At 29.9% G+C, this 11,945-nt stretch overlaps 1 protein-coding gene across 1 annotated transcript; it reads right to left on the bottom strand.

Annotated features, from left to right (window-relative positions):
• Positions 1-7,922: 7,922 nt before the first annotated feature.
• LOC120280499 lies at positions 7,923-10,808 on the bottom strand. Its single transcript, XM_039287358.1, has 6 exons — positions 10,662-10,808; positions 10,487-10,570; positions 10,178-10,402; positions 9,890-10,069; positions 9,202-9,258; positions 7,923-8,111 (listed from the first exon to the last, which is right to left on the bottom strand). Exons 1-6 carry the CDS (start codon positions 10,806-10,808, stop codon positions 7,923-7,925), a joined length of 882 nt encoding a protein of 293 aa, XP_039143292.1.
• Positions 10,809-11,945: the final 1,137 nt, after the last annotated feature.

Raw genomic sequence — 11,945 nt, 5'->3', positions numbered from 1 at the left:
ATGGTGAGAGAGCGTACTGTCCAACCACAGCCATTAGCTCAGGATTTTTAATATCACCATTGAGTTTTGGATCTACTCTATATACAAATAAACATTAAAACTAAAAAATAATAAGCAATTTTACATTTTAATAATAATAATAATAATAATAATACATTCAACTTAAATTTTGAAATATTTTTTTGTGACACGACAAGTCAAGGACGTGCATGGCCGTTGGTAATTTTGAAATGTTTTGAAATAAATATAAAAATAAATATAGTTTTTAATTATTATCTAAAACGTTAAGTAAACTAAATATAGATCATATTAATTATGAAATGAATAAATATTTTTTAAAAAATAATTTGGTTCGTTTAACAAAAGGAAAAATAAATAAAATAAATTCAAATAATAAAATATTTTCTTCTCATTTTAATTGTTTTCTATTTTAGTAATTCAAACATATTTCTAGTTTAGATTTTTTTTTTTTTAAATAATGTGGGCTAGCAACACCTTTATTACATACAAGATACAACTCGGAGTTCAAAAAACAATAATTTTTTAAAAATTATAACTAAAAAAATCATGAAAAAATAATTATAAGAAACTTACGTTCCATCCGACAACAATCTGATTGATTTGATTAAGGTTGTCATCATTTGCAACCCAAAAGTAATTCTTGATGATATTATTGAGTGTTTAGTATTTGAGGAAACCATATAAACCCACAAATCCTGGAAGCGCCATAATAACATGGTTGTTCCTCTGGTCTATATGGGAGTATGCATTAAGTCGTCTACTAATTGATAACATTAAAAAATAAATTGATTAATATATAAACATGTCAAAATACACAATAATTAAATCATATGACAAGGCCAAATATTTATTGTATTTACCCTCTGAGTAGAAGCACCATCATTACCATTAGAAGAAGAAGAGTGCTTGATCTCTTTATATTGGCTGAAAGATGATCTCATTCCAATTAGTTGTTCTTTTGTAACTCTTTTATTGGTAATTAATTCCTGATGGACAACTCTCTTGTAATCCAACTTCTATTGAAATAATTCTTGATGATGATTTAATTTATCACTATCAAATAATCCAACCGGTAATGAACTTGGCCTTAACTGGTGTGAAAACAATATATCATATATATATATATATATATATATATATGTTATTATATATTGAAGGAAGAGAGGGATGATGATTAAGAGACCTGAATTGATGATCTCTAAGATGGGTGTGTGGTCAAGTTATTGGTTGTTTATTTATGTCCACACAATCAAAGATATTCCATTTTCCTAGTGATTAGTATTAATGTTAATATTAATATTGAGCGGGATTATATTAGAATGATAAGATAATGAATAATCAATTAATTAATTTATAAACATGTACTACCATGGTTTTGATGGCTGGTTTGCTGGAGAAGCTTGAGCTGCTCAATCTCAAAGTCTTCATCAATGGTGAGGTTGTGCTCTGAACTTAGAACAAAAGCTTGGGAAGAGAAGGCAGACAAAGATGAGCATCATCTTCATCATCTCTTGACCTGCTGATTGTTTCTAATCATTTTTTTGTTTTATGGTGTGCTTTTATACCTTTATTATTAATTGTTACAACAGCAGATTTTATCATGGTTTATGAACTAATTAAACACCCAATTATAATTAACTTACATGTTAATTAGTCTTATCTTTTAAATAGAGATTGATGATAATCTCTAGCTATAAATAAGGTTGAATTGGAGGTATTGTTTGCTGATTAATTACACTCTTTTGCAGTTATGCGATATCGGCAGTTAATTTCTACTCTTAATTAAATTTGCATAGCTAATTAAAGATCGGGATTTTACATAATCTTGCCTAATAAAATAAATATAAAATCAATCACATAGTCAATTTTTTTTTTTTCAAAATGTGACAAACACATGTCAAAGACACCCTCAAACAAACTCTCATATTTATACCCTCACTTTGGTAAGGACTTGGGGTTAGGTCCCATAATATGAAATAGAGCTAATTCTACATTAGGGATTTAATGATTTTCTAAGTACATTATTTCAAATTTTTTATTATATATATATATATATATATATATATATATATTGAGGCAGTAAAACAACCACTCAAACTTTAATCCTTAATAATTAAAGAAAATATGATTAAAAATTTAAACAACCGTTTACCTCACTTCTACAAATTTAGACTTTATCTTTTGAAAAATATTACAACATCTTCCACACTCTAGGACCCCTAAAGAAGAACATATTAACGAAATGAACATGTGTATAATATAACTAGATAGTCGACATAAACAAATAAATATTTTTGAGGAGAGAGATCGCGTTTTGGGATAAGGAGTTTAATAGTTGCAGAAATTTAAAATAATATAGAGTTTAGTTTGTTATACATATATATATTTCCTTTGAAAATACTTTTGTCAATTGCGCCACGACATCATCTATACAATATGTTTACATAAAGATAACGTTGTTAGTCAAGGGACAAACATAGTAATTCTCGCTTGAGTACTAACGCTACTCTTTTATTTCAATTTGAGCACTAACATTCAATTTGTATCCAAATGGGCACCAATCTTCAATTTGATTGCTGCAATCTCGGCGAGCCATTTGGGGTTTTCTGCGATGAAGGCTAGCCGGATGTGGTCACGGACCGCTTATATGCGATATCACTAATCCACCGCCATTTGCACCTGCGGAAGACGCCATGTCAAAGAAGGTCAATGTTCCATCCAATATCGCCTTAATAATGGCTGACGATAAGTTTCTCCTTTCTTCTTCTCCCTTTCTCCCCGGACCGCCGCTGCCCTAGAATCCACTTTTCTCTCGGGTCAAGACCTGAGAACACGGTGGAGAAATTCTTCAAGTTCTTGCTTCCTTTGGAGTTCTCCACCCGTAAAGGCATATCGTGCATGTCCCACAGATCGAGATAGAATCGTGCTACCGGGTCCAAGCGGAGAGAAATAGACAAAGGACGCTGATTGGGCCACAAGACGGATGGGATGAGCTTTCACCCTACTCATCTAGTTATTTTATTTACTTTTTCAAACTTTCAATCATTGCCACTGTTCTGTTGCCAATGTTTCGTGCTGATGCTTGTTTTTCTCCCAGCAAGGGAACACATCGCGCCGAAACGTAATTCCGGTCATTCGCGATTTCAATTCGGCGCAGATTTAACATATTTGACCACCTGTAATTTACGGAAAGATGGTAACAAGAACAATGAAGCTGAAACCAATGCCCTGAAAACATCCACCAACAGGCCTGAAGTTATATCCACACTGATCAAGGTCAGAGCCCTTGCGCATTGAAAGTATCGCATCTTAAGTTGAAGAGAAGAAAGTTTAATGAAACAATGATCCCAAACACGCTCCACTATTGTTTGTTAACCACTGCTGTGCACATTTCAGCAAGGATGCAGTTAGCAGATGGGGATGAGAGAACAAAGATGGCTGGCGCCTGCAACACCAGCACCCTCGAGAAAACAATCAACCAAGATGGTCTAGATGAAGATGGCAGAACAACATGTCGAAACTGATGGACATGTACAGAAGATACACAGTAACAATTTACCCCCGGCAAGGATGGTGGCTTAGAAGAACACATATGCAACAATGTGGACAGTGATGGATCCTTAGGAGAAGATACAGAGATAAACTTATTGAAAAGTGTCGGTTTTGAGGGTGATGATGCTGCTAGAAGAAGAAGAGGGAGTCGCTAGCACGATGTTCAAAACCAAGAGTAAGACCAAGAAGAAATGGATCAAGACAAGGCTATTAAAGATTCAGCAATATAAATTTTACAAAGTGGATATGATGAATAAGCTGAGACGGTGGTGATGAACATGAGCCAACAGAAAAAAGTGGAAGCAGATAGTAGGGTAGTAAATGGTAGAGATGAGGATGAAATTGAAAGGATTATGACGTGAGCTACACTATGTTCTTCCAATGATGATGAAATGGTTGTTCTAAGTAGACCTAAATATGCATTTATCGAGGAATATGACACGAGAGATCCCCACATCGGAGGTTGGCAGAAAGTTTAGAAGTGTTTCAAGCCAGTTCAGATGTCCAAACTATGGCATTAACACATGGTTGTTATGAATTTTAGGTTAGGCATAGTAAGAGGCAAGGCAATATGCAAGAAAGGTTGCCCTTCTATATATGGTTTAACCAAGATTAAAGACACACACATCCAAATCAAATCAGAATATTCAAACATGAATGCGTTAGATCATAAGATAAGGCATGCAATCTAAAAATGGATGCCTGCAGGCCATAACTCACCTCGAGCAATTGAAAATGCATCCTTCCTGGTTCTATTGCTAGGATAATTTGGGCAAGAAAGAAACCCACTCTACAGTGTGGACATTAGCGCACTCAAAGACTTTGAGGGCTGCGGTATCAAGTAAGAAGGTAAGGGTATAATTAGTAGTAGTCGCTTTGTTTAAAATGTGCACCGCTAACATTATGTTTTAACTTATACTTATTGTATTTCCTTCTTTTCTAATTCTTATAGTTTCGCTAGGATAAAGCGGCGTGAAATAAGTCGATAAAAAGCTCAGTATGACGCAGCACTTGGAACCATCATGCGACACATCCGTGGATCAACGGTAAAGTTCAAGTGCACAAGCACATTTCAAGGTATGTATGTATGTTTGGCTCCATTGAAGGCGGTGGTTCTGCTAGTCGACAAATCATCTCCTTAGATGGATGTCAAAGGATTATCGAGGGCAACTCTTACTTCGTCAGGGATAGATGCTATGAGTTATCTATCCCACTAAGCAAAGCAAGAGTGGAAAAAGAGAACACATGAGAACCGAGTTGGTTCTTGAGTCGCTGGTGGAGATTTAGGAAATCAACAATACAATCAATCTTAGGCCTTTTATAGGACTCGACAGGCAAAAAGGTAAATGCAAATCATATGTTTGTATAGTGCTTTTTATTATTAAGATGCATTGCTAATTTTTGTTTCTTATCTTCTTTGTTTTTGTTGTTGTTTATCTTTATTTTTATATGTATATCCATCATATGGGCTTTAGGGTTTATTACCGCACTAGAAGAATTATTCCCCGATAGTGAGCACAGATTTTGTGTTAGACATATACTCACCGATAGGATGCTAAAAATAACCCTCATGGATGTAATTGACCTCTCTTGTCCTAGAGGAACATTATCAATATGTGTGCATTTAGTTATAGGTTTTTGGTTTATTTAATTTGTTCCAACTTATAACCTAAATTAGATATTAATTCATAATGCAAGGTTGATCAATTAAGGTGATGAGTATAATTTGCACTTAATATATAGACCTTCTTTAACTCATAATGAATTAAATTTTGAATTATTTTGAACCACTTATCTCTAATCTTATTGTTATTGCATTGTAGGAAAGAAAGAAAAATGATTTGAAGGAAGAACTATGTAAAAGGCACAAAATTGAGGAAGAAGAGCGAAAATAGAAAATCTAGCGCCTAGGTGCTAGCATGCAGCCGCTTTAGGCGCTACAACATCAAGAGGCAAACATGAAAGTATAGCGCCTACAGCCTTGGCGCCTAGGCGCTACCCCGATTTTTATGTTATAAAAGGGCTAGGGGTTGAGACTGAAAAGGGGAGAATTTCAGAGATCAAGAGATCGGGAGCGAAGATTCGGCGCGGATTCATTGCCAGGCTTTAGTTTTTAGTTTTTCTTTGTTCATTTGATTATGAACCTTATTAATATGTCAAACTTTTGCAATTATTATGTTCTAAATATTTTTCTAGGGCTACTGATGCAGCCGCACTATGCAAAACCCTAGATTCATCTTTGTTTAATTTAATTGATGCTTGTTTTTAAGACTATGTTGGATATTTTAATCTATGCTTAATGCTTGTGATTGCTTGATCACCAATTGCATGATTATTAATTTGATTTGAGACCCGAGGAGGTGATAATTGAATTAGGGTCTTAGTTGAAATATCGCTACAATTATCATAAGATAGAGATATTTATGAGGTTGTATGCATCATTATAAATTTCTAGAGCATAATGAGTTCCATAGGTTCACAGCTATCTCGAGGATGATGTTAACTTTATCTAGTGAAATATGCTATTGATGCTTGAGAAAGATTAATATGTAATTTAGGGAAATTTGATGACAACATAAGTAAAACAAACATTGATTGATTGAATTAGATGATCTAGGTGGAATTAGTCTAGGGTGAACTCCGAAAACCCTAGAATCTCTTGACATTGATTTCCTCCTCTATCTCTCTCTCTCTCTCTCTCTCTCTCTCTCTAGTCCTTGAATTAGATTTTCTAAATTAAACTCTTCAATTTCATTAATCAAGTAGAATTAAGGTTAGTAATTTTGGTAATTAATAAGCTCAATCCTCGTGGGAACGATACTCTCTTATCATTATATTACTTGTTTGCGATAGGTGATACTTGCAATTAATTACCAAAATGACAACAATATGACTTGATGGAGAATTGTGTCTTACATTTCACTCATTATTAACAACATTAAAAAAAAATTAATTAAGATATAATCACATCAAAATAATAACAATTACATCATATGATAAATAAAAATTTATTTTATTTACCTTATGAGTAGAAGCATTATCATGTATACATACTATTAATTAAAGTAGATATATAATCCACTCCAAAAGCGTTTCAAGAAACAATTTTAATTTTTTTATATCATTTAAGTTTTAAATTATATTATTTATAATATTAATAATTAAAAACATTAATTACATCTAATTATTTATGCAATAAATGTCTATAAGACCTTTGAAATCCAATGTATAAAATAATTACTATGGTAGGAGTTGTTTAATTATATTATTTTATATATAATATCGCCTCAAAACTTTTCACAAAATTTTAAAAACTCCGATGCGAAACCAGAGAGAATGCCTAAGAAGAAGAATGACTGATCTTATATCGCTTGAAAGACTATCTCATTCCAATCGGCTTGAAATCTGAACATAATTAAACCCAATTTTATAACTCAAATTTATCTCGCTTTCATGAATAAATCCTTGCATATATATATATATATATATATCAAAGATTTCATCATTTCTTTGTAATAAAAATATCAAAAATAATCTTTCAAACTTCTAAAATATATAATATTAATGGAACAAATTGCTTGTACATCAAACTATTTTTATAATAATTATACAAAAATTCCATTTCAAGTGAAGATATATTTTCTTTTGTATATTTCATATATTCAAAAGCCATATTACACCTTTCCATTTTCAAGTGAAGATATACTTGTGTAGGTGTGGTATGGGGTTACAACGAAATGTTTTGAGGAGATTAAAAATTCTTTTTGTTATGTTTTTAAGAAAATTGGACCGACGTAATTAAACCCAAATTTACAACGTAAACTATTTCCTCCACCTACATGAATAAATCCTTGCACACATATCAAATATTCTCGGTCATTTAATCTAATAAAATTTCAAAAACTTATAAAATATTTAACATTCAATTGAAATACATTGCCTATGCATTGAAAATATTTTTAAAATAATTACAAGAAACTTTCCATTCCAAGCCAAGATAAATTTTATATCTTTTAATCGCCTGTATTCAAAACCAAATTTATTAATTATATGTGTATTCAAATTCTTCTGTTATGGGAACGAAGCTATCAAATTATTTACAAAATGCAAAAATCATGCAATTCACCCACCCTTTACTAATTCCCTATATTATTGATTTTTACATTAAAATTACACAATTTCAGACCAACTAAAACATTTAAAACCTGTAAAATACTAAAAGTAGCACAACCCACAATAGCTTTCCACAATCAATGCCACCAGGTCCACCAAAATAAAAGCAGTACCAACATCATGAGATAAGTCAAATCTCCGACTCGTAACATGAACTGTCTGAATCTGAAGTCGTATCAAATGATGATAGGATCATTAGACTGCAAACTAATATCACGCATCTCACCTTCAGTTGAAATGGGCATGTGATTTTCCATAACCTTCTTCTCTCTGGAAAAATGACCACTGCCCATTGGTGGAAACGCACTCATCGTTGTTACAAGCTGAGACAGTGCCGCCGCCAAACCTTCAAGTCTTGTTGCATACTGAGCTAAAGTAGAAAGTTTATTTGGCCAGTAACTCACTGGCTATCTAGTCCAGTGAGAAAACCACCAATTTTGTAGTCACTGGACTCCTATATATACAGAACTCAAAAGCTCAAATATTTTGCTACATAAAACAAATAGTTTCGAATTCAAATTTCTAACTGGATAGAAACCGCTAGGTAAAAGTTTTTCCCTGGTGGAGAGTATTTAGTCTCCTGAAAACCACTGATGCGTCAACATATATATATATATATATATATTAAAAACATTTTAAATATATTCTAAATCATAATGATCCCCATGACTTTTCTATTTATTTCTAGTCACCACGCTTTGAGTCTCTCACGTTTGCCTATATCAAGTAATATATTACTAAGAAGTGAAGTTCTGAGCATGAGGTAATTTTATAATTCTAATTTAATTTGGATTTAAAGATATTTTTGGAGATTTGATAAATTTAAAGGACCTTGGGGATCGAAAGAAGTGGAGAGATCTTACCTTAATCTAAATTTTCATAAATTTGATTTAGTAGAAAGTAACATTTCTTCCTATATATATATATATATATATATATATATATTATTAGACAATCTCCCTATATGTACTTTTCTAAAAACATCCTACTTTTTAAAGAATTATTTTTAAATTTGAAATCATCAAGAGAAATGGTGAACATGAAAAACACCCAAGACTTTTAAATCACTAATCCTTTAATTTATTATTTTTAACAATCAAAAATAAATTTTCATATAAATAGAACAACTTACATTTTATAAAAACAGCTATATAATGAGAAGCAATAATAATAATAAATATAAAGATAAACATTAATTATATATAGAGTAAGAAAATTACTCTGAAAACATAGAGTTCAATGGTATATTGAGCACCATTGTATGTGGAAACAGGGCTGATAATAATGTCAAGAGGTATATCTTTGCTAACTTGACAAAGCAGCATGCATGAGTTTTATACATCCTGCATGAAAATTATCATTCTATTATATAAAATGTTAAAATTTTCATATTTAATTAATTCAACAAAATAAAAATATATAAAATAAAAAATTAAAATATGATGAGAGCGTCACTGTCCAAAATCCAGCCACTAGCCTGGTATTTTTATCTCCATTATTTGTTGGATGTACCTATATGCAAATAACACAACACTAAAACTTATAATAATAATAATAATAATAATAATAATAATAATAATACATAAAAGCATTTAAAGAAACAATATTTTAAGAAAAAATTATTAAATATTTTAAATAATATGACATAGACTTGTTATTATATAATAAATTTTGAAATGTTTTGAAATAAATTTAGAAATAAATAAGTTTTCAATTGTTTTCCAAAACTTTAAATAACTAAATATAGATCATATTAATTATGAATTCCAATCATTTGTAAAAATAAAATAAACATTTTATTTTATTTTTTTTAAAGTGACATTAAAAAAAAATCAAATTCAATCAAAACAATAAAACATTTATAATCTTTATAGTTGTCTATTTTAGTACTCTAAACCATATTTTAAAATTTAAATTGTTGATTATATATATATATATATATTTGACAATGTAGACGAGCCACATACTTATTTTAAATCCTACTACACATTGGGAGCTAAAAAGTCGAACTTACGACCTCATATATAACTAGTTCATTGCAGGGTTGATTTAACTTTATAAAAAACAATTAAAAAATTATAATTTTAATTAGGAAAAAAAAATCATGAATAAATAATAATAATAATAATAATAATAAGCTTACACGCCATCCCACAACAATATTATTGGATTTATTGATATCATCATCATTTGCAATCCAAAAAACACTTGATGAGCCTTGAGTCTCTAGCATTTCAGAAAAACCATATACACCCACATATCCTGAAGCACCAAAATACCAGTGCTGATACTCTGGTCTTAATGGAGTATGCATTGTTGCCCACTAATCATCAAAAACATTAAAAAAATAATAAAGTAATTAATATATAAACACATCAAAATAATAATAACAATGAAATCATATTATACAATAAATATTTATTTTATTTACCCTCTGATTGGAAGCATCATCATTAACATTAGAAGAAGAGGGCCTGATCTTATATTGTTTGAAAGATGATCTCATACCAATGAGATCTTCTTTTTGAAGTCTTTTTATTGGTACTGTTCCTGATGGACAGCTCTCTTGCAATCCAATTTCCATTGAATTAATTCCTGATGATGATTTAATCTTATCATTATCACATAATCCAACTGGTAATGAGCTTGGCCTTAACTGCATTGAAACAAATACATCATATAAATATACATATGTTTATTATTATATATTGAATTAAGGAGCAGAGGAATGAAAAAAGACCTGAATTTGATGACCTTTGAGAGATGGGTGATCAAATGCTGGTTGCTTGTTAATGTCCACACAATCAAAGATATCTCCATTTTCCTAGTGATTAGTATTAATGTTAATATTAATAATAATAAAGTGATATGAATGATAAGATAATGAATGATTAATTAATTAATTGTAAACATACCACTATGGTTTTGATGGCTGGCTTGTTGAGAAGCTTGAGTAGTTTCTCAATCTCAAAGTCTTCATCAATGGTAAGATTGTGCTCTGAACTTAGAATAAAGCTTGGGAGAAGAAGAGAAATAAAGATTACCACCACCTTCATGATCATCTCTGATACTTAGTTTTGTAGTGTTTTTCTCTTTTTTAAGTATGGTGTCTGTTTTATACAATTTCATTTTATTATTATTAGTTATAACAATGAGATTTTATCCTGCTTTTATGAGCTAATTAACCACCTGATTTATTTGCTAATTAGTCTAATATTTTAATTAGAGATTGATGATAATATCAATTAGAGATTGAGGATAATATCAAGCTAATCAGAAAACAACATATTGTTTTCTGATTGATTGATTTGGGAGTTAATGATTAACTGTTAATTACCTTCACAATGCCTTTTTATTTTATGATAAATATAAAATTAAAAATTTTATTTTATGATTATATTTATAGAAAATAAAATAATATGATAAATGCTTATTATATTTTTAGAATCAGAAACAGAAAATTCTTATAAATTCTATAAATAAAATTATCATTTATTTTTATTAAAAACAAAAATTGTACTTTACTAGAACAAACAGCAGGCCCACCAAAAAAAAATTTTGAGCTTAATTAAAGTTTAGTTTTTATATAATCTTAGTCAAGAAATAATCACATTGTGACCTTTTTAAGTACATATTTCAAAATTTTAATTTATATATATACTTCTATTTTAAATTTTGTTATGTTTTCAAGAAAAATTGAAATCAAACACAATTAAAACCAATTTTGTAACTAATTTATTTTTTTCTCCTTTCAAGAATAAATCCTTGCATATGTATCTATATATTATTCATCATTTATTTGTAATAAAAATTTCAAAAAATAATCTTTCAAACTTTTAAAATATTTAATATTAATGGAATACATTGCCTACACATCAAACTATTCTTATAATAATTATAAAACACTTTCTATTTCAAGTGAAGATAAAATTATTTTTTATCTCATACATTCAAAAACCTTATTTCTTAATTACAAGTTGTCAAGAATTTCTGCAATTTATTCTATAATCAAATTAACAAAAAAAAAAAAATTGCAAACTCATGAAATAACCCATTTACTAATTCTTTCATTTTATTGTTTTTTTTAAGAAATTGAGAACTTGAACTCAAACAAAAACATTAAAAAATAATAATAATAATAAAAACAATAAACACCATAATAATAAAAATAAGTAACAATACAAATAGGCTAGAGCTTG

The sequence above is a fragment of the Dioscorea cayenensis genome, chromosome 17, assembly GCF_009730915.1.
Source record: "Dioscorea cayenensis subsp. rotundata cultivar TDr96_F1 chromosome 17, TDr96_F1_v2_PseudoChromosome.rev07_lg8_w22 25.fasta, whole genome shotgun sequence".
Taxonomy (NCBI): domain Eukaryota; kingdom Viridiplantae; phylum Streptophyta; class Magnoliopsida; order Dioscoreales; family Dioscoreaceae; genus Dioscorea; species Dioscorea cayenensis.
The sequence above is the reverse complement of the archived record's forward strand: the minus strand, read 5'-3'. Positions and strand labels throughout refer to the sequence as shown.